Here is a 24,232-nt window from a genome sequence, read left to right as displayed (position 1 = left end):
GTCAGTCTCATCATCCAGCTATAGTCAGAGCTCTGGGCTTCCCTGACAGTGTATCTTCATCATGAGTGGGTGCCCCTTCTTAGGAAACAACTTTGGGTGAGTATTTACCTCTATCCTGAGTATGGTTAAGCTCTTAGGAAGGTCAAATATGAACAGTAATTTCAGAATTTCAAGAGCAAGAGTGAAAACTGTCAGCCTTCTTCCGCTGTTTAATCATCTACTTTGAAAAGTTAGGAATAAGAGGATTCTCGTTGCTTCTGTTATTCGGTACTGTGCTTTCTCAAACTCTATTTTTTTCCCCTTTTACTTCTTTCACCTGCAGATATACTTTTAAACCTCTCTCTTCACAAGGCAGTGAAGAAGACAAATCACAGGCCGGTGTGAATAGAGCCACTAAAGGAGGACTTATCTATGGGAACTACCTGCAAGTAAGTGGCAGGGTCCTTACAAGGATTATCTTTCATTTTTAGGCCCTAAACTCAGCTACATGACATTTTCATGTTTGGGATTGTTTTGTGTTTGTTTTTGCAGTTGGGCTTCCCTGGTAGCTCAGCTGGTAAAGAATCTGCCTGCAATGTGGGAGACCTGGGTTTGATCCCTCTGTAGGGAAGAGCCTCAGGAAAAGGGAATGACTACCCACTACAGTATTCTTGCTTGGAGAATTCCATGGACCGTATAGTCCATGGGGGTCGTAAAAATTCTGTCACCCAACAGTTTTATGGATCTAAAGATATCTCTTTTTATAGAAATGTATGCTTTTTCGAGCATATATTTTTGTTAGAAAATTCTAAAGACTTGCATGTAAAGATTCACCTGCCCAACAAAAGTACAATAACGGTAGAGAAAGCATAGATAACTGGCTGGCATTGCATGACCTGTTCACGTGAGACCTGGTTACTAAATCCCAGCCTAGAATTATAAATGTAGCCAGACAATTTCTCTTTTAAAGTATTTATTGTAAAGTGGAAATGTTGAAGACATATGTTTAGATGAAAGAAGGGTGCTACAAAGAGGTATTTGAACATTATTTTTATTTTATTTCTCTCTCTCTCTCTCTTTTTTTTTTTTTTTTGCCACTTGGCATGTGGGAACTTAGTTCCCTGACCAGGGATTGAACCCTCACCTCTTGCAGTGGAAGCATGGAGTCCCAACCACTGGACCACTAGGGAAGTTGCTGGAGATTATTTTTAAGATGTGAAATGATTAGAGTCCTTGATGACTTTGTTGATGGGTTTCTAAGGATGAGCTGATAGGCAATGTTAAGACCTTCTTAGAACTGACTCTTTAGGAGAATAAAAGAACAGCAGACACACAGTAGGCTAAGCAAGTTATAGAGCTTTTATGGCACTGGCTTCAAGAGCTGGAAGGGATGTGATTTCTCAGTGAAGGTAATAGTATGTTTTAGGATAGATTCCTGGGCTTCCCCAGTGGCACAGTGGTAAAGAATCCACCTGCCAATGCAGGAGACTCTAGAGACTCAGGTTTGAACCCTAGGTTGGGAAGATCCTTTGGAGGAGGGCATGGCAAACCACTCCAGTATTCTTGCCTGGATAATTCCATGGACAGAGGAGCCTGGTGGGCTACAGTCCGTTTGGTCGCAAAGAGTCAGACATGACAGCACACACACATACACAGATATAATTTCTTCTGAAAAGAATAAAACTCATAAATTCAACCCACTCCTTGTGAAGAGACATTAATTGTTTAAAAGACAGTAGATTGGTTCCTGAGTATTTGGGAGACATTTTTTTTAATCATATCATATTCTATTTATTAAAGTTGGTAAAAATCAAGTTTTGCAATTTCAATATCAGTCTTTTTGTAGTATTTTTTTCCAGTTTTACTGAGATATAATTGACATATATCTTCACATAAGTTTAAGGTGCCCACATGTTGATTTGATTACACTGACATATGGCATAGTGATTACTACCAGAGCATTAACTAATGCCTGCATCACATCACATAATCACTTTTCTTTTTTTTGTGTGGTAAGAACACTTAAGATCTAGTATACGGTGCATTGTCATTAACTACAATCACTATGGTGTACACTAGATCCTAACTGTAACTTATCCATCATGTAAATAGAAGTTTCTACAAAATCAGTTTTTCTATTTTTTTTTTTTTGTTTGAAGTTGGAAAAAGTTTTGAATGCACAGGAGCTTCAAAGTGAAATAAAAGGAAATAAAATCCATGATGAACATCTTTTTATCATAACTCATCAAGGTAAGTTGCACACAGGGTTGAACAGTAACTATTCGTAATAGTTTCCCACTGGTAATGAGGAAAGTTACAATGCTTTTAACTGTAGAATGGTGGAAGAGTAAAGGATCATGTTTGTTAGGATGCTTGCAAATACTTTGCCGTCAGATAAATTATCATAGGTCCTCCTTTTGGGATTTATTACAGTCTTCTTTCTGTTACCTCACTAATTGGATCAGGTAGGACTTTGTCCTTAATCCAAAGAGACTTTTTATCTCTTGGAATTCACAAAGAATCTGAAAGTTAAGATATCACTACTTGTCAACTCAGAGCTATTTTCAAGAAATAGATCACTCACATTTACTGTAGCTTTACATGTCCTACAGAAATCTGGTACTAAACAGGAATATAAATGTTATCTAAAATGTGTATTCATTCTCTCCAGACTTCTAACCTCTGGGTAGTGGTTTTTTAATGTAGGAGTCCATAACTTTGGAAGTTTAGGAAGTCTCGGAACTCTTTGAATTTTGTGCAAGATTTCACAAATATGTGTCTTACAGAAGTCTGTTACCCCAAAATATTAAGACTTACTCTAAATCCTTTGTGCCATAATACTGTCCTCTGGTTGATCATTGCCCTGTGTCTCATGCTGATCAGTGATGCATTTCTAGGTGTTTCTTTGTCTTATCCATTCTTTCTGTCTTTTCCTCAAATGATTGTTTTCTTCACTGACTGGCTAATATAACCAACTTCTTTGAGGAAAAAAAAAAAGGAAAATAATTGGCTTAATGTGTTACTTCTTCTGTTTTTTATGTTGACATTCTGTTGGTGGCTTATACCAAGACAAAATCAATGAGGGCAGAATGACAGCAGGTCAGCATACATCTAGAATCAGAAATCTATTTCGAATCCCATCTCTACCATTAAAGATGATGCAACCTCAGTCTGGTTTCTGGACCAGTAATTCTCTCCATTTCCCCATCTGTACAATGGGAAGAATGATTACATCTTCTCATTCACAGAGCTCCTGTGAGGATGACATGAGATAAGGTGTGTTACACACTTAGTTCAAGGTACAGCATGCAATGAGCTCATAGTAAATGGCAGCTTGCATCATTTGATGGAGAAACTTTCCTTCCATCAGAACACAAGGTCAGCAGGTCATGGGACCTGCTACCCAGAGTTAAACTTGAAAAATTGATAAATAAATGGATCAAAAAATATTTGATTTGCTCTTTTTGTCTAAAGATGGAAATTAGATTTCTAAAGTCTCCTTAGCTCTAATTTAAAGGTATAATTTTATTCCTTTCATTAGTACAGAAGCACAGCCTTTGCCCAAACAGAATGCATGAGCAATCATTAAAATGATTCATTTCCATGCTCCCCTAATGACTACATTTGCTGTTTAATTTATCTATTTATAAAACAATCACCCAGTGTTTATCTTATCTCAAGCATTATGCCAGGAGCTGAGGGAAACTGATGAATATGACAGAGTTTCAGCCTGTTCGTAACTTGTCCTCCCTGTAAAGTCTAAATCTCTAGAAATAGAATGTTGTCATACTCCTTAGGTTGTGTGCATGCATGCTTAGTCACTCAGTGGTGTCCAACTTTTGCAATATTATGGACTGTAGCCCACCAGGCTCCTCTGTTCATGGGAATATCCAGGCAAGAATACTGGAATGGGTAGCCAGTTCCTTCTCCACAGAAGCTTCCTGACCCAGGGATTGAACCCTTATTGCAGGGATCAAACTTCTGTATTGCAGGCAGATTCTTTTCTGTTTGAGCCACCAGGGAAGCCCATTCATTAAATTAATGAATTATTAATATCTCACTTTATAGATATTCAGTATTACTTCTGTTTCTCCACACACTTCCAGCTTCCACATGGGAAGATAAGATTATTTGCTGTATCCCAAAAGACATTTACAATATTTTGTTGAAAGAAATCAGTTCAAAAATAACATAAAGCATATAGATAACATACCTGACATATTAAAACATTCATTAAAATGAGGCTATTTTAACTTGATCACTAATACTTGTTTGTAGCATAGTATAGGGCTATGTTGGCATTTATAGACTTTTAAGTTACACTTTTATTTCTCTTTCAACGTGTTAGCTTTGTCTTTCATATAATTACAGTCAAAAGGCTCCCAACTGATGATGATCTTCTCTTTGCAGCTTATGAACTCTGGTTTAAGCAGATCTTGTGGGAATTAGATTCTGTTCGTGAGATCTTTCAGAATGGCCATGTGAGTTGCTATGTCACAGTATTGCTTTCATACTTTTCTTTGAGAGTGTAGAAAATATTATTAATGGGAAAAGTTTAACACCAAATGGTGGAATTAGTATTTAAGAGGAAAAAAAGTTTCTAGTGTAGAGAGTTTAGTCTTCCAGTGTAATTATCACCATGCCCTTGCTTTAAGATGCCTTTCGAATTTTATTTTCAAGTCCCTTGTTTAGAAATCATTTTTTTCGGCTGCAAAAAAGTTGTTACAAATGACATTGGATTGCCAGGACAGCTAATGTAGATTCTTTAGTCAATAGCTACCAGAATTGTATTTCTAATGAACGTTTGCTATGGGAAGATAGGAGCAATGATGAGGGAGGTTAGACAGGAGGAGAGGTGGAGATAGGGAAAGAGAACAGACAAGATGAGGAGGATGAGTCAGAAGAGGATGAGGAGGAAGAGTCAGAATCCTGGTGATGTTCCCTCAGTCTCCCTCCCAGCTCACTTCTCGCACATGTACCTTCCTCCATCCTTGGAGGACACAGGACACAGCCTTGTGTTCTCCAGCTCAGAGCCCCTGTGCCAAGGGGGCTGGGAAGGAGAGAACATCCATCCTCAGACAGTGAACATCATCCCCATCCATCTCCATGGCAATTCCTACCCTTGGTACAGTATAGAGGAACCCTATAAGATTGAGTGTCTGCTTAATCCTTAGCCACAAGTTTCCACGTTCTCCTAACCTTTATTCCTCAGAGCAAAACTAAGAGAGACATTTGCTTTGAAATCAGTGGGAGTTGTGTTCTAGAATTTACTTAATTTGTCCTTCCATAGAATCTCTCCAGTTTTAATGAAAAAAAAAAAAAAAGATTTTAATGTTGCAGACACTCCTTGCAAACAATTCAGAGTAGCCATTAGTTTAGCATCTACCTAAGGCACATTTTAATGCAAATGTTCCTCTTTAAAGTCGAGATAACATCCTCAGGAGTGTATTGCTACTTATACTCTATTTAGTGTCTCCCAGAATTGAGGATTGATTACTCAGTGTCCTGTCTCCTAACACCCAGGTCAGGGATGAGAGGAACATGCTGAAGGTGGTCACCCGAATGCACCGGGTGGTGGTGATCCTCAAACTCTTGGTCCAGCAGTTTTCCGTCCTGGAGACCATGACAGCCTTGGACTTCAATGACTTCAGGTGTGCACGCGGCGTTGCCAGCATGCAGGGGTTACCCTTCCCTTCTGATGGGCTGGAAAGAGCGTGCTTGCTATTTTGTGTGGCGTTAAGGAGTCAGTCTTGCTGACAGTGTCACTGTAAGCACTTGGGAGCCGTCATCTCGAAGCATTTGAGTAGCTATTGAAAATATTTCATCTCTTCCTTTTGCATATGAACATAACAGGATCCATTAAATTCAATTCAACATGTGTACCCTGGTTTTATCCCAAAAGGATTTTAGACAGCTTAGCAAAATGGCTTAAAAGGCTGATATAATACACATACTAAATTTAAATGATTAAAAACCAAAAATACAAGAGAAACAGGAATGATATATAAAGAAGCATGTCACCAAAACTGACAGTATAAGTTATGGATTGAACTATACATTTTATTTTTTATGTGTTTAAAAATTTTTATTTTATGTTAGACTACAGTTAATTAACAACGATGTGTTAGTTTCAGGTCTTCAGCAAAGTGATTCAGTTATACATGTACATGCATCTATTATTTTTTCAGATTCTTTTCTCACTTAGGTTATTATGGAATATTTAGCAGTCAAACTATAAATTTTATAAGAAAACTTTTTCATAACTAAGATTTGAGAATAAATTTTAAGAGCATGGGGTGCAGAAGCAGTGTCCTCTACATGGTTGGTAATCAAATGAAAAGAAGTGGAATTCCTTTTTAATATATACTTAACAAATTGAAGTCTTAGTACCAGTTATAGAGAGAACATCTAGAGGGATGTGAGGGTTGTGCCTGGTGGGAGTAATCACATTTTGTGATGCCCTGTTTTGTGCTAGGCAACACTCCATTCATTTCACTTGTAAAGTCTCCCAGTGCTGAACTTTGAGAATTGAACTTTAAGGAGAAACTGAAGAAAATTTACAAAGGAACTTTTAGCACTACTGAATAAGAAGTATTGCTCAATGTTCATCTGTCTTTACCTTAGGAAAAAGCTTAGTATACACACATGTACGTACATCTATGCATGTGTATATATAAGTACACATGTGAACACACATACACAGATATAAACACACGTTGGTACACATACGACCCTTCACAAACTATACAAACATCAGCCTGCAGAGAGGATGATGTCGAGGAACTCGTCGTCCTGATTTGGATCAAGTCCAAGTCATGGGTTCAGCCCTGGGCTGTTGTGTCTGTGCCTGGTGACACCTGCAGAGTCACATGATCACCACCTTCCCCCTCCCCAAGAAGGCAGTGTTACAGTGATTTACGATGTACACCTTCCCCTGCTCTTCTCTCCCGGGACCTGTTCTCAAAGAGAGTACTTATCCCCGGCGTCCGGCTTCCAGAGTCTGCAGTTCCGCCTGTTAGAAAACAAGATAGGGGTTCTGCAGAGCTTGAGAGTCCCTTACAACAGAAGACACTACCGCGACAACTTCAGAGGGAAAGACAACGAGCTTCTGCTGAAGTCCGAGCAAGAAAGAACGCTTCTGCAGCTGGTGGAGGTGCGTGCGCAGATGTAATGTTTCGCTCAGCACGTGTCGTTCACTGAGCTTCTGCACGGTCTGGACTACAAAACTCCTGTCGAAACTGGGTTGCATTTGTTGTAAATAAGAGAAGAATAAATTTATAAAAATACTTCAACTGGTAAATTCCACTAATTAAAATATTAAGAACTCTCTTGAGAACTTCATATATATTTCTATAGTCAATGATAATGTTAACATTTAATAACCTCTATATCTTATTAAAGCAATCCTTTTAAACATTCCTGCTAAGCAACTAGCCTTGGGTTAGTTGATTTTTAAATTGGGTATGGTTATTTAGTGAGATTTACTTTAAAATATTCCATAATTGAAAAGTTCCACAAGTTGAGTATGTTTCTTAATTAAACTACATCACTAAGGTTCATCACTAAGGTTCTGTCCTTCAGAATTTCCCCCAGTCATATCTAATTCTTTGTGGGTCTGTACATGGTCCTGAGGAATTATTAGTTTCTGCGCAAGAAAATTATTAAATAAGGATTGTACAGTCTTGATTTCCTGGACAAAGGCTTTTACTTTGCAAATTAAACCTTTATTTTAGCAAATTATGCTCCGCTCACTAATCCCCTGGGCATTGTAAATACAGATTTAGGTTAATATACTGTTAATGCCACTAAAGAGGGCTTCCCTGGTGGCTCAGACGGTAAAGCGTCTGCCTGCAATGCGGGAGACCCAGGTTCGATTCCTGGGTTGGGAAGATCCCCTGGAGAAGGAAATGGCAATCCACTCCAGCACTCTTGCCTGGAAAATCCCATGGATGGAGGAGCCTGATAGGCTACAGTCCATGGGGTCGCAAAGAGTCGGACACGACTGAGAGACTTCACTTCAATGCCACTTAATGGCTATAGAAAAAGAATCACAAAGTTAAATTCAAAACTAAGAATAGGATACATGAGAGCTCACAGAGATGCATGGACTCATTTTTATTTCTAGATTAAAAATCCTGTGGAATCTTGAAATAATTGAGTAGCTAGCTGACTTCAAAGTTGCTAAGTACAAAGTATCCTTGCATTTAGATCAAATCAAATTATATATGTTATGATTCCTTCAGCTCCTAAGACATAAACTATTTTGAGAATAAACCAGTATACCTCATTAAAACAACATATACATATGTTCATAGATCTATAGAACAAAATTGGAATATCTGTAATAATTTGTTAATAAAAAGTAAAATTTTAATATGATTGCCTTCTACATTAGGAGAAAAAAACACTGCCTGTTTTATAAATGAAGAAATTGAGGGGGAGAGGGGATGTAGCTCAGTGGTAGAGCATTTGACTGCAGAAATTGAAAGGAAAGAGAAACATTTACATACAAAAAGATTAAGGATGTACTGACATTTTCCTCAATACCAGGAAAAATTTCTGTTTCAAGTTGACAGATGTATGTTACAAAACATTTACATATTTTAAATTTTACAGTGTATTCACTTGAAAAATATTTACTTCAGGCATGGCTGGAAAGAACCCCAGGTTTAGAGCCGCATGGATTTAACTTCTGGGGAGAGCTTGAAAAGAACATTGTCAAAGGTTTGGAAGAAGAATTCATGAAGATTCAGGTATTTGTGAAACCATAAGTAAACATAAGTTTACTATAGGAGAAGTTTCGGGAATTTTATTTTAATTTTATTTTCTCTTAGTCTTTCATTTTCCTTATATTCTTTTTCTTTTACATGTGCATCTGCTTGGAATATATTACACAAGTGATTTAATTTTATTGATGCATGATAAAAAAATGAAGGAGTTTATTGTAGGTAAGGTTTTGAGGAGACAAGACTAATAGACATTTTTCATTTTTCTTGAAAGTTTCTTGTTATGATTGCTTCTAGACAGAAGTGGGCTCATAAAGGACTGGTCAACCAATACATTAAGTCACATAACTTCCCCTTCACTTGTGTGTGCTGAGTTCTTCCTATCCGCTGAGTTCTTCCTCAGACAATGGCAAACTTCTCTCAGTTAAAACAGTACTGTTGATTCCTCAGTTTCTCTCATGTGACGGGCCCTCTTGTTTCTTCATGACCAAATTTTTGGAAGAGTTGTTTCAGTTCTATATCTTGAGAGGCTGCGTGCACCATGCAGTGTTATCACCGTCATGGGCCAAATTCCCCTTCCCTTCTTGGCGACCCTGCAACATACCCTTCTGCTACCTGGTTCATTTGCTTCTCTCCCTTCATTGGCAAAATGTAAAATATGAGTATTTACCTCGCAGGGATATTGTGACCATTACATTGGATTCATATTTGCAGGGTATTTAGAACAGCAGTGAGTGTAATTATTTCTTTTTCTCCATCTAATTCTCACCCTGGTTCAGTCTGTCTTCCTGTCATTCACAAATGACCCCCCGTACATAAATCCAATGGCCGTTTTCTCTTCATGTTACTTCACTTCCTACTGGCTTTAATACTAATGACCACCTACACTTTCTTGAACATTTCCCCCCCGCCTCCCCCCTATGGTTTTGGTATCAACAGTTTGTCCTCACCTAGCTTTCTGACCCTTACTTCTCCAGCTCTTTCATGGATTCATGTTTCTTTCTGAAACCAGTAACTGATGGAGATTCACAGTGCATGGGCTCAGGTCCCTTGTATCCTCTTTTTCCTCTTCCACCGGGTGAACTCATTTACACCTGCTGCTGTGGCATCTGCTTAGACACCAGTAATTCTCAACTGTTTATCTCTAGCTTATTTGGCTCTTTGAATTTCAGATTCCATTCTTTCCCAGATAACTTTTTCCCAGTCTTCAGGTCTTGGTTCAAGGAAAACTTCAGCAGGAGGGTCTTTCCTGACCTCTCTGCTACTATAAGTTGTGATGGTATGACATTGCTTCTTTACTTCACTGCCATGGTTGCAATTATTTAAAATTTTTTTTCAAAAAATTGAGGTATAGTTGTCTTACAATGTTGTATTAGTTTCTGCTGTAAAACAAACTGAATCAGCCATATGTATACAAACATCCCCTCTGTCTTGAGACTCCAACCCCCTGCCCCCCGCCATCCCATCCCTCTAAGTCATCACAGAGCACCAATCTAAGCTCTCTGTGCTATACAGCAGCTGCCCACTAGCTATCTATTTTAGAGTAGTGTATATATAGGGCTTCCCAGGTGGCACAGTGGTAAAGAATCCACCCGCCACTGCAGGAGATGCAAGAGCAGTGGGTTCGATCCCTGGGTCAGGAAGATTCCCTGGAGAAGAAAATGGCAACTCACTCCAGTTTTCTTGCCTGGAAAATCCCACGGACAGAGGCTACAGTCCATGGGGTCACAAAAGAGTCAGACGTGACTGAGCGACTGAACACAAACATGCATAGTGTATATATAATCCCAGTCTCCCAATTTATCTTGCTCTCTTGCCCTCTGTTTCCAACTCTCCATGTCCACACATTGGTTCCCTACACATTTATCTCTATTCCTGCCCTGCACTGTTTATAATAGCCAAGATCTGGCAACAACCTAAATGTCTATCAACAGAAGAATGGATGAAGATATGGTACATGTAAAAAATAGAGTATTACTCAGCCATAAAAAAGGAACGAAATTAGGTCATTTGTAGAGAAGTGGATGCACCTAGAGTCTCTCATACAGAGTGAAGTAAGTCAGAAAGAGGAAAAATAAAGTATATTAATGCATATATGTAGAGAAATGATACAGATGAACCTAGCTGTATAGTTGTAATTTAACAAGTTTTCAGTGTTTCAGTCCCACCAGATAGAAATCAGGGGACTCAGTTTTTGCTCACAATTTTTTCTCTATCACTAGCCTGACATTTACTGAATAAATGAATAGTCCATTGGCCATAGAAGGCACACACATTCTAACCACATGATATGCTTGATTTGGTAAATGGAAGTCAGCTGGAGTAACTGATTTTTGCTCCTAGTAATGAGTTCTAAGTAGTGCATGTGTTGAAGGCAGGAAAATGCAAATTTCCTTAAACAAATCAATAAATATCAAGTGAATAAAAATATAACAGTGAAAAATATCTAAGGAATTGTATTTATAGAATATTGCACTGAAGATAGAATTTCAGTAGAATTAGTAGTTTCTCTGACTAGGAATTCTAAACTTTTCCTAAGTGGAATTAATTTACTCCCTGTATTAAATAATTGTTGTCTAAAATTAGACATTATTGACCCCTCATAGTCACTCTAGTTTTGCCCAAGTTCATTTATCATAACATTTATGAAAAGAGTATTTGAGTTTAACAAATCATTTAAACTTAAACAAAAGGGTAGAAGCAGTGGGCATGAGGGAAGGCCTGGCTCATAGCTTCCAAGCTATAGTCTTAGATGATACAATGCATATCCTAGGGACATCTTTTCTGCACCTGGGCTAGTCTATTTCTCACAAGCAGTATTTTCTAAAATAAGAATTTATTTTCTCTTGGGAATATTAATGCAGCTTTTCTCCCAAAGGCTAAGGAAGAGTCAGAGGAAAAGGAGGAACAAATGGCTGAATTTCAGAAGCAGAAAGAGGTATTACTGTCCTTATTTGATGAGAAACGTCATGAGCATCTCCTTAGTAAAGGTAGGCATTTCTATTCAGAGGATCCTTTCCCTGGAACATAAGACTGTGAGACCAAAATACCGAACCCTACTTCGGGGGGATAAAATGGATATTTCCATTCATAGAAGTAAGGAATTTAAAAATTTATCTTGCAAGTTATCTTTATCAATTTTTTCTTTTTTAAAAGTGACAAAATATATTTAACAAACTTTATAATTCTATAATTTAGTTGCATTATTTTCAATGAGATATTCATAAATGATATAGGAACTAAGTATTTAGAGGAAAAAAGGTCACGTCCCCTTGTCTGTGGCTTTTTATTGCATGATTTCTAACTCTATTTAAAAGTTTTGAGAATTTAAAGTGTGTGTGTATATACATGTATGTATTATTTTGTCTTTTAAGATCTAATACTAAAATAATGTTTTAAATGATAGTTTTCCAAATTCAAGCTAAGGGATTAAATATTTAACTAACATTCACATTATTTTCTAAAAACATGAACAATTGCTTACGGTGATGATGCCAAATTAACATGAGTGCCTTAAATTACCTATTAAATTAAAACTTGTTCCATGTCTTGCAGGAGAAAGACGGCTATCATACAAAGCACTTCAGGGGGCCTTGATGATATATTTTTACAGGTAAAAACAAGTCAAAAGAAGAGAATTTGAAGCAAAAAATTGAGGAGTAGATATAGATAATGTATCCAGTATAAAGCTTATACATTGCAATCATAATTTTAAAAAGTCATTTAGATTTGGGGGAAAGCTTAGAAAATAATTGCGAAGTTTCATGAGGTTTTTCTTTATTTAAATAGTAAGAGTCCAATGTTATCCCTGTCATGGGTTAAACACACACACACACACACACACACACACACACACATAAGTTAATCAAATATCCTTTTCATTAAATTCTGCGACATTGTGTCCTAAGGACCCGAAGTTGAATCTGTCTCAGAATCTTAGCCATGAAATAGGTTCTGTCATTTAACGACATTGTTATTCCTGTTTTATAAAATGACAAAGAATGAAGTAGAAACACCATAGAAATTGCTGTTCTGTTTGCTCTGCAATTTCAAGCCTAATTGTCATCACTGCCCACCATGTCTGAGGCCCATCTGTGTTTCATAAATTGAATGTGTCAGAGCAATAGATGCCATGCTTGTATAAAGCAAAAAAAAAAAAAAACTATGTTTACTGCGTGTCTTACTTGAATTCATTTAGTTTTTTAATCCTCTCTCACCTATTTTTCAGAATGGCAGCAGCATAAAAAACAGTTTTGACTGTTTTCCTCAATTCTTAGTGAATATATGCTATTCAGGCTTATGTATCCTCTGCAGAAAATACACCGAGAGGATTGACAAAGGAGATGAAAACTGAAAAATATATATAAATAAAATTATATATATAAATTTAAAAATATATAATTTTATTTTATTTATATGTATTTATTATGTATATATGTATTAGAGGAAACTTTATTTATTTATTTTTTATTAAATTTTTTTTTTTTTAGTTTTTATTTTTTAAATTTTAAAATCTTTAATTCTTACATGCATTCCCAAACATGAACCCCCTCCCACCTCCCTCCCCATAACATCTTTCTGGGTCATCCCCATGCACCAGCCCCAAGCATGCTGCATCCTGCGTCAGACATAGACTGGCGATTCAATTCACATGATAGTATACATGTTAGAATGTCATTCTCCCAAATCATCCCACCCTCTCCCTCTCCCTCTGAGTCCAAAAGTCCGTTATACACATCTGTGTCTCTTTCCCTGTCTTGCATACAGGGTCGTCATTGCCATCTTCCTAAATTCCATATATATGTGTTAGTATACTGTATTGGTGTTTTTCTTTCTGGCTTCCTTCACTCTGTATAATCGGCTCCAGTTTCCGAGGAAACCAGAATTGAAAGAGACACATGTACCCCAATGTTCATCGCAGCACTGTTTATAATAGCCAGGACATGGAAACAACCTAGATGTCCATCAGCAGATGAATGGATAAGAAAGCTGTGGTACATATACACAATGGAGTATTACTCAGCCGTTAAAAAGAATTCATTTGAATCAGTTCTGATGAGATGGATGAAACTGGAGCCGATTATATAGAGGAAACTTTAACAGGCAGTCTTTGTTTTCACAGTTTAATATCCTTGCCTGGAAGAAGTTTCTGGCTATATTGACTAGAAAACCTTAGATGGTGTTTGTGTCTGCCTTTTATGAGAATGGGGGTGAGGTGTGACTCTGGTTATTTCATGTACTTCAAGGAATGTTCTAGAATCTTTAAACATACACTGCAAGATGAATTGTGTTATCCCCTAAGCCTGGGAGAGTTATCTAAGCTGTCACAGCTCCCCAGAGGCATAGGGGATGTTGGTTTGGGGCCCAACAGATTGTAGAGTATGTATTCTTTCTGACACATTGGACTTGGCTGGACATGTTTATGGTCCAGACGATGATGGTGGTTTTGTTCCCTAGGGAAGAGCCCAGGTTCCAGGTCCCTTTCCAGCTGCTGACTTTCCTCATGGACATGGACTCACTCATGACAAAGTGGAGATGTAAGTCCTTCCCCCCAACCTGACCCACAACCCTGCTCCCCTTGAAGTCCCCATTACCCTCTGTCCTCCACTTGTGTATGTGTGTGTGTGCGTGTGTGTGTGTGTGTGTGTGTGTGTGTGTTGGGGGGGGATGGGATACTTTGTGAAAAAACAGCTCAGAAATTTCTCTGAGGGCCACCCAGCCAGTGCACACAGCAGGCAGTTTTCAGGGCTCATATGTCCTTTGGGGGCCCAGGAAAATGTGTTTGATCAGGAAGAAAAGTGAAGTCGCTCAGTCAAGTCTAGCTCTTTGCGACCCCATGGACTGTAGTCTACCAGGTTCCTCAGTCCATGGAATTTTCTAGGCAAGAGGACTGGAGTGGGTTGCCATTTCCCTCTCCAGGGGATCTTCCCGACCCAGGGATCGAACCCGGGTTTCCCGCATTGCAGGCAGACGCTTTACCGTCAGAGCCATCAGGGATCATCAGAAGGAAAAAGTAAACTTTAGGTGAAAGAAAATGTTTTAATTTATAATAGTAATGTATTCATCTTTGTGTCAATACAATTTGAAAATATGCCAATAGTTTTGTTTTAATGGAGGAAGGGCCCCATGAAGGCGATAGGAACAAGGGCTCATAAAAGTCACCGTGTACCCTCACCCCGCGCCCTGGCATCCAAGAGCTAATCCTAGGGAAGAATGGATGCTCCGCCCAGCCTGGACCAGGTAGAGTGCCAGGCAACCTCCCCTTGTGCCGCATCGGCTCGCGCGTGAACCTCCCATATGGAATGATAAAGGGGAGCCTTTTCTCAGAGGCAATAATCTTTCTAACCCATCCCCCTCAGCTCCCTGGAGCTAATGTGTGTGTTCACCTAGATAACCACGTGTGCATGGTGCACAGGATGCTCGGCAGCAAGGCGGGCACCGGCGGGTCCTCGGGGTACCAGTACCTGCGCTCCACCGTCAGGTAAGCCGGCGTCCCCCTCACCTCGGCGGGGCCACCAGCACCTGTTTCTCCACGGAGATGTGCCTTATCTAGGCAAGTCACTTACACTTGCTCCTGTTGCTCCTGTCTGAGCTGCTGGCAACACATTTAACCTTAAATTAAGGTATTCCTACAGGAGCTTTTGGAGATCATTGTAAACATCCTTATTTCTGGAAGGTCATCAATTGGATCCTGGGATGAGATGGGGCACCATACCAATATTTTCATCACCTGTGAGGGAAGGAACCAAGTTAACCCAAGGAGAAATGTTTTCAACTCATTCTCCCTCAGGTTTGGGCTAGACTAAAATAGGTATCATTAATGTCACTGATGTCCTCTTGGCCAGATGAATGACACAGCTTGTTTACTGAAGTGACTTTTATAGTATTAAAAACCTTTACGTCTCCAGAGTGCCCTTTACAAGGAAAGAGGGCAACATTAACTGAGCACTCAAAACATGCTAGAGAGATTTCAAGGACATTCATTTTCTTATTTAGGATTCCGAATGTTATAGATAGATGCTGCTGCTGCTAAGATAGATATACACATCTGAGAACTGGAAAACTTATATGGCTCCTTGGGAAAGGAGAATCAGCTCAAGAATAAATGAGGTGTTCACATTTAATCTCTGAAATTCTTAAAAAATTGTAGTTTTTTGAGGTATAGGTGATTCACAATGTTGTATTAACTTCTGCTGTACAGCAAAGTGACCCTGAAATTCTTTGTAGTTCACCTATTTTCATCCCTAATCTTACCACCTGATTAACTAAATTATAAAATGCACAGTTTCAGTTTTCATTATTTTTATACATCTTCATTTTCCCAGGAATAAAAGTTAGATTGAATGATTCTAAAAATTTATTAGTTTGAATTTTTATAATCATTACACATTTTCTCCTTTCCTGGGAATAAATTCTGTGAGCATGAAACCTTAAATGATCACAGAAAATGAGCACACCCATCAGTGGTGATGGGAATAGTGAACACAAACCACCTTCCTAGTGTGTCACTTTCTCATTTTAAATCATCACAAATTCCTGGTGAGAGGAAGGCATTGTGGTTTTTATGTGATGAAGTTGGAAACCAAAACACAAAGCTTTGGACAACTTGACCAAGGTCACATGAGTTGCAAATTACAGCAAGATATGAACCCAAATTTGATTTTAAAGACAAATGTTCTTCTGCAAGTGAAATGCAAGTGAAAGTAGTTGGCTAACAAACACAAAAGCAATTTTAAAGTGAAAACCACTCCTATAGACATTTATTATATAATCTAAGATGGTGTTTCAATATATCAATGCACTCATGTCTGTTACTTGGCAGCTACTTTACAGGTGGGAAATATTTTCCAATGAACAACTGGGAATTTTATTTACTTTCAATTTATTATTTTGCATCCCACCCTTTAAAAATCAGAAACAGGAATACGTCTTTATCTTCATGAAAGTAGCATGACAGTAATAACTCTAGGTTTTGTTCTGGCCCAGTCTGGTCTGGATTGCTGAAACACATAATATTGTTTTATGGACATAAACTTTGGATATGGAATAAAAAAGAAGCAATCTTAATACTAATACTTGATATATATAACATGTAACATATATAATATGATAGAATATAGAAATTTATTTGAAACCTTTAAAAATCTTTCATATCAATAATTCTAAAACATCTGTATATATGTGTTTTTTCAGTGACAGGTACAAGGTATTTGTAGATTTATTTAATCTCTCAACATATCTGGTTCCCCGACACTGGATTCCGAAGATGAACCCAGTCATTCATAAGTTCCTTTACACGGCTGAATACTGTGACAGCTCTTACTTCAGCAGTGATGAATCAGATTAAAATCATCTGCAAAAATCTGTGAATTTGCTTCCTCAGTCCATTTAAAATTTTTTCTATGAATTTTCATGACTATACAGAGTCCTAATGTATTATATGTACTTACATATATATACATATATAGCATATATTAAACATATAGCACTGTAGCACTGATTCAAACCTAGAAATAATTTTATCACCTCATGTTTGTGATAACAGACTAAACATTAAGATAAGAAATTCAGTTAAATTATAACATTGTACATAGTGTGTTTTCCTGTTAAAAACAATGTCCTAGTACTTATCTTAATGTAACCATGTAATGTAATGGTTATCTCATTTCAAACATTGTAAGCTTGTAAACTTCAGCTGTTTCAAATATTTTATGCAATAAAATGTGTCATTCTGTACAAAGAGGTGTTCAGTCAAACATTTTGCAAGTATTGTTTGTTGACATATATTGTTTTGGAAACATTGATTGCATCTGTTAGGACTCTTGGTGACCAAGGACAGAAATCTATCTGAAACTTAACTCAAGGGGGTTCACTGGGCAGTTACTCCAGGAGATCCTGTATGTGAGAAAAGCTTGGGAAGCTTGGAGCCCCCAGGGATGGATGCGGGCCCTGGAGACCTCAGTTCTTGGCACTTGGGGGGAACTGGGTCTCACCTCTCTTTCTCAGTAGGGGTTGGCCTTGCTCTTCCCTGTTATGGACCAGTTCTGTCCTTAGGCTGCATCCATGCTTCAGCACCTCTAGACTCCCAGAGGGAAAAGTGCTCTTCCCAGCCCCAAGGCTCATGATCTGGGAGGCAGAGCACACCCTGAGGCACGGCAGAATTGAGGTGACCAGGGGTATTCTTTCTAGAAGACAGGAGACACAGATAAACTAAGAAATGACCAAGTTTATTTGTCATGAAAAGTGTGAGACCCAGAGTTTAGATCAGACAGGAGTTCCTTTCTTCTCTTTCTAGCATGGCCTGGCAATACTTGGTAGAATTTCTGTTATGAAAATATAAAAAAATTTGGGATGTAGAGTAACATTGACCAAGTGATTATCTCTGTAAGAAGCAGGTTCTTGATTCTGAATTATTCTTTGATCTCAATTGCAACTTTTTCTTATAAAAATCATACCGTCTAGTTTAATCTCTAAATTACATATAATTGCTTTTGCCTATATGTGTGTGTATATATATATAGTACCTGATGGTGGTTAAGCTGAAAAATCCAAAGACAAATAGCATGGTGGCCGGTGGTAGTGCCTTAAGTTTGACAGTAAATGAACCTATTACCTATTTTGATACAAGGTTAATCCCCAGTTTCCTATCTAAATGTTTAATGGGGATAAAGTTTACAATTTTTGCTTTTTCTCATGAAGTAATGAAGAAATATGTTAATGGATGTTCTGTCACCAAGATGCCTTGGAAGTTTGAAATAAATGTTGTCAAGACTTATTCTTTTAATAAGTAATCTTATTTAATTATTTTTATCTCATTTCTTGGTGTGCTGGGTTATACAGCTGTAAGGGTTTTTCCAAATGATGTATCACTAATTCTTATGTAAATGTCAAATGCACTTATGTACTATGTCTGCATACAGTTGTGTCTGACTCTGTGCTACCCCACGGACTGTAGCCCGCCAGCCTCCTCTGTCCATGGAATTTTCCAGGCAAGGACACTGGAGTAGGTTGCCATTTCCTACTCCAAAACCACTTATAATGACCCACTTAAACTTGCTTTAGTTTCTACAATGCACTTTTAATAATTCTTAGATAAATCAAGAAATCAAGGCTGCCCAATTTAGTATTCACTCTGAGATCCCAGCGAAATCACATTCAGGAACATATTGATGTTTTTCATTATGACTTCTACTAAATACATGATGATTTCATTGCTCTGCTCTTGGCCTCAATGGGTGAATGCCCAGCAGCTTGTCAGAGCTAGACCACAGCACACACCCACGTGGATTAGCAGCTGGTGAGGCTGAGAAGCCAGTGAAAGAGCTAACGTTTAGGCAGGCAGTCCAAGGCCCTTTAAAACGTGAACAGTCTTGCTCAGGCTGTCCTTAAGCCTTGTGCAACAATGTATCTTGCCTGAGATACATATTTAGGTCTGGAACTAATGATCACAAAGCACAATGTCTTACTCATGGAAATGCTTTTCTTAGGCTCTAAGTGAATGATTATAATTGTGACAGATCTTGCCTGGGAACCTGTTTCTCAAGACTTGTACCCCTGATTGCACAGCAACAGTGTATCTTGCCTGGAGACATTGCAGGGAACTCTTCTCCCTGGCTAGCTAATCTTGTGCCAAAGTTATTTCAGGATGCGTGCCTTGGGAAAGGGTCTGGTGAACTCTTGCAAACTTGAGATATTCTTTTTATGTATTCTCAGCAGGTAGTTGAAAAGTATATAAGGTCCTGCTTAAACTAGTGAGGCAGGTACTCTCCTGCCCCCTTCCATTGCCTCTTCCTGGAAGCTTTCTTTATCCCTGTTACTTTAATAAAATCTTCACAAAGCTCTGAGTGAGTGAGACTGTCTTTGGTCCCAGAGTTAAATCTTTTCCTTCAGAGACCTGAATCCAGCAGCACCATTTACTGTGAGCTATCAACAGGAGGTGGCTTCTTTGGGAAATCTCTTTCAGAAGAGTTGATGTGTGATCTTTTAGGCATGAAGAGACCCTTAGAAGGCTTAAACGGGGGTGGGGGTGGGGTAACATGATTGTGGTGTCTTTTAAAACTGTCAACCCAGGAACAAAGAGTAGATGGATTCACATCCCGTCCACCACAAACACCTGGGGGGACTGATGAAACAGTTTCCCATCCTCAGCTGATTCCTGGTCTGGGGACCACACTTGAGAAGCCTTGGATTAAAGGACATGGACTTCGTGGGTCAATTCCTGGGCAGTGGGGGTGAGAGATGCTAAAGAATATGCATGAGGGGAGGATGGAGAGAAGAGATGGAGAAGTGGCAGGTGATCAGGTGATGGATCAGGTAGAGCCGAAGTGGTAGAACACTCAAGATTTCCCTCAATTTTATTGATTGGGTCAATGTATAATGCTCATGATGTTACCAAAAACAGAGACTCTAAGAGGTGTGGGGAGTTGTTTTGTTTGTGTGTGTGTGTGTGTGTGTTTCTCTAAGGAGGGAAAGGAGATGGTTTACAGACATTGTAGTTAAGGTGTCTATGTGCATGCATGCTAAATCGCTCCAGTCATGGCTGACTCTTTGCAACCCTATGGACTGTGGCCCACCAGGCTCCTCTGTACATGGGATTCTCCAGGCAAGAAGAGTGGAGTGGGTTGCCATGCCCTCCTCCGGGGATCTTCCCGACCTAGGGATCGAACTCTTGTCTTTATGTCTCCTCCATTGACAGGAGGGTTCTTTACCACTAGCACCATTTGGGAAGCCCAACATGTCTATAGAAAAAATTTAAAAATCAATATATATATGGATTCAGAGCTGAGGAAACTCCTGTGTGAATATAAAACACATTAACACTGTGTTCACAGAATGTAAGTTATACACAAGGACAGAGTCTTAAGTCAGTCAAATATAGATTGTTTCATTATTAATTTTATAAAAATCCACAAGAGCTGAAAAGTATACATCATTCTGTAATTAAAGATATCATTTGTAAAAGAATATCAGAAAATCATTTACATTTTACAAGAATTAGTATCACAAACTAGGACAATCAAGACATATTCCTTTCTGGTACAGTTGGATATTTACAATATTAATCAAATAAAATATCAATTTTCATTCTGAAGCATTTCTCAACCTGAGTCAACACATATTCGCTTGAAATTGTTTCTGGCTGGTGTAAGGAAAAGAAATAGTGTCCTGTTGTGGATTTTCTTTTTCTAATAAGGAGACTGATAAAGGCCAACCATGAGAGAAAAACAGTGGATGTCTCAACTGTGTTCAGTGGTTGTTGCTACCTTTACAATTTTGCTTCTCTTGAGCTTGAAAAGTGATCATGAATCTTAGAGAGGAAATGCTTAAACATGTAGTATTTGGTGCAGCTGTATTAACTCCTGTGATACGACTGTACTTGTGTCAATCAGGAAAGCAGCTTTCATACTTTGAGGTTCTTACACAGCCACACTGACTAAGCAAAGGAGGAGATGACCTCAAGAACCAGGGACGAGCTGAAAGCCCAAAGGATGCACAGAAAAGTAGCTAGGAAGGGAGTCTGAAAAACACGCAGAAAACTGGAAAAACAGGGGCTGGGGAGCTCACATTTTGGCTAATACAGTCTCAAATTACTGAGACTGAACTTTGAAAGGAGTGGTGCCTCCACATGACAGAGGAGCAGACAGGTGAGGTCCTGACATGGATAAAGCCTTAGAGACAACTGGAATCAAGTAAACGGTTATAAAATAGAAATAGAAGGTAAAAAATGAGACTTCTTTAGCCAGGGAAGCCAGACCATGAGGAAGATTTAAAGTTTCACAGTTGGGAGTAAGAGAAAATGTGAGAAAATATAGGAAGGCCCACTGCTCCTCAATCCAGGGAGAACCAAGGAGGAAATAAAAAGCGCTGGAGGGACGTCCCTGGTGGTCCTGTGGTTGAGACTTGGTGTTTCCAAAGCAGGGGGTGCAGGTTTGATCCCTGGTGCTGGAGCTATATGGTTCTGCATACCATGAGGTCAAAAAACCAAAACAGAAAACAGAAACAATATTGTAACAAACTCAATGAAGACTTTAAAGATGGTCCACATTAAAAAAAAAATGCACTGAAATCCTACTGATAGTGAAAATTCACAAATAACAATTTGTCTCTCATGCAAGGCTACTTGAGGTTTTCCCATTACATGGTTGCCATATGGGTTACTTTGTTTCAATCAATTGTTTGTCTTAAAAAGTGATTGTCTTTTTGGCTCTTTCTACATGACCTCTGCACAGGTCAAGGGGTGAGCACCATTTTGGGGGATAAAGCAACTGGCATTTCACAACTCTTATGAAATTCCCTCTGGCAGGCTGGGAACACCTCTATGACAGGCACACGCAGTTCTAGGTTGGCTGTTCCTGTGCGTAGGGGCAGCGGAGGCCGGTGACTGTATCCCATAAAAGAAAAGGACTGTTTATCCTCTCCTTAATCCTGTTTGAAATATGTCATTAAAAACAAACAAATGACAAATAGAAACAGCAATCAAACAAAACCAGATAATAGATGCTTCAGAATGAAGAGACCTAAAACACTTCCTAATCTGACCTTCCTCCCAGGAGGAAACTGTTCCCAGTCTTCCTCCCAGGCCATCGTGCTGGTCTTCTTCCATCTGGCTTGGGCAGTTCATCTCTCTCTAAGAGAATTTTCATTGCTTGGTTTCAACATGACCAGGTCCTAGAACCTGGCTTTGTGGGAAGTTGCAAAAGCATAATGATGAAACGCCAAGAATGAAGTGTCAGATCTCATTATGAACCTTCAGTTTTGTATTCGACTCTCAACCTGGCAAACATGTTAAACGAATACAGCCGAAACAGAATCTGCAATACCTAAGAAAAAAAGGAAAATCATTGGTACTACTCTATTTTTTCTTTACATGGTTTTTTTTTTTTTTTTAACTAACGTGAATGAGCTTATTATGCACCACTATGATTTAACCCTTCATCACTAATTTTTAAAATTTATTTTTAATAGAAGGATAATTGCTTTACAATATTGTGCTGGTTTCTTCCACACATCAACATGAATCAGCCATAGGTCTACATATGTCCCTTCCCTCTTGACCATTCCTCCCACCTCCCACTGCTCTAGGTTTTTACAGAGCCCCGGTTTGAGTTCTCTGAGTGATACAGAAAATTCCCATTGACTATCTGTTTTACATATGGTGTGTATATGTTTCCATGCTACTCTCTCTGTTTAAAAAATATGCAATGCTCCACTAATTCGCATGTCATCCTTGCCCGGGGGCCATGCTAATCTTCTCTGTATCGTTCCAGTTTTAGTAAATGTGCTGCTGAAGTGAGTACTATGTGTCTTTTAAATATTAAAACAGTTTTGATTTGGGTTCAGAAAGTTAATATCTACCAAGAAAACAGCTTACTGGTTCTAGTTACCTGTCCATATAAACATGGCAACCTCAAAAGAAGACAGAAATGCTTAATGTTTTTATTTCAATAAACTATTAAAAAAAACTCAAAACAACTCATCAACTGAACAGACGAATGTATCTGAAATATGGAACACACTCATATATACTTTAGAGGCAATACAATAATTTATAGGATTATTTTACATATAACTTAAAACCTTTAAATTCTAAGACTAGAACTTTAACAAAATTTCAATCAGTCACAAGTGTGCTATGCTTCCTTAGCATGAAAGAGCACAGATCACAATGCCATGGTGGAAGCGATGAAACATCCTATTTAAAGACTGGATTTGTGTGATTAGCTGTGTCTCTAAAATTTCTTGGGCCCACAGAATTGCCATCTGCCTTCGGTGGTTGTTCATGAGAGTAATGTGATCGTATCAGGGATTTAACTTTCAGGAAACACTTTCAGAAAGGATGTGGGCTCCTATGTAATGACTAACCAGGCAGGGTGTGCAGACTTAATTGGAGAACAGAAAGAAATGACCCCAACCACCCTTTGTAGCTGGCGGCTGGGAGAAGTGGGGGCAGGGAACAGAGTTGTGATAGACGTGAAGATGAACCAGTGTTTGAATTATGTTCCTGCAACTCTCCTTCTAGAGCTTTAACAGCAGCCGCCCCTCAGCCCAGATGCAGGCACCACACTCCACAGTCAGAGATAAACTGGAGGTAGCAAGGGTTCAGGAACCACATCAGCCATCTACCTGCAAAGCCCCTCAGGGATGCTGAAAGGAGAGGCGTGGCTGGGGTCTGGTGCTCTGGCTGCAATGCTCCAGTTACCAGTTAGTGGAACAATGGCGCTGTTGTCACTAGGTTGAATCAAAATATAAGCTCTCACCACTTAACCACTGGTGGTCCAGTGGTTAAGAATATGCCCTTGCAATGAAGAGGGTTTCGGTTCAATCCCTGGTTGGGGAGTCAAGATCCCATTTGCTGTGGAGCAACTGAGTGTGCATGTCGCAGCTACTGAGCCAGTCTGCTCTGCAGCCCACGCTCTGCAACTAGAGAAGCCACCACGTGCCACAGCAAGACAAAGCCTGCAGGCTGAATAGAAGACCCAGTGCAGCCAAAGTAACATATAAATAAATAAATAAATAAATAAATAAAT

At 38.8% G+C, this 24,232-nt stretch overlaps 2 protein-coding genes and 1 non-coding gene across 4 annotated transcripts in view; 1 reads left to right on the top strand and 2 right to left on the bottom strand.

Moving 5' to 3' along the window:
* On the top strand, positions 1-19,546 carry TDO2 (tryptophan 2,3-dioxygenase). Its single transcript, XM_004017292.5, has 12 exons — positions 1-96; positions 323-428; positions 2,139-2,229; positions 4,390-4,460; positions 5,503-5,630; positions 6,946-7,132; positions 8,625-8,732; positions 11,584-11,695; positions 12,261-12,318; positions 14,163-14,242; positions 15,096-15,186; positions 16,899-19,546. The coding sequence occupies exons 1-12, from the start codon at positions 62-64 to the stop codon at positions 17,050-17,052; spliced, it is 1,221 nt and encodes a 406-aa protein (XP_004017341.3). The 5' UTR covers positions 1-61; the 3' UTR covers positions 17,053-19,546.
* Positions 19,547-20,569: 1,023 nt separating this feature from the next.
* CTSO (cathepsin O) overlaps positions 20,570-24,232 on the bottom strand; it is a 24,240-nt gene continuing 20,577 nt past the window's right edge. For both annotated transcript variants that reach the window (XM_027980246.2, XM_042234412.2), the window contains exon 8: positions 20,570-22,525. In XM_027980246.2, coding sequence (XP_027836047.2) covers positions 22,491-22,525 — 35 coding nt within the window. In that variant the 3' untranslated portion in view covers positions 20,570-22,490. The remainder of the gene's footprint in view (positions 22,526-24,232) is intronic.
* Positions 22,896-23,002, bottom strand: LOC114108922 (U6 spliceosomal RNA). The gene has a single exon (XR_003585648.2). It is a non-coding gene; the product is annotated as a U6 spliceosomal RNA (small nuclear RNA).

Source organism: Ovis aries, chromosome 17 (genome assembly GCF_016772045.2).
Source record: "Ovis aries strain OAR_USU_Benz2616 breed Rambouillet chromosome 17, ARS-UI_Ramb_v3.0, whole genome shotgun sequence".
NCBI lineage: Eukaryota > Metazoa > Chordata > Mammalia > Artiodactyla > Bovidae > Ovis > Ovis aries.
Note: the sequence above shows the minus strand (reverse complement) of the source record. Positions and strands in the feature narration are given on the sequence as shown.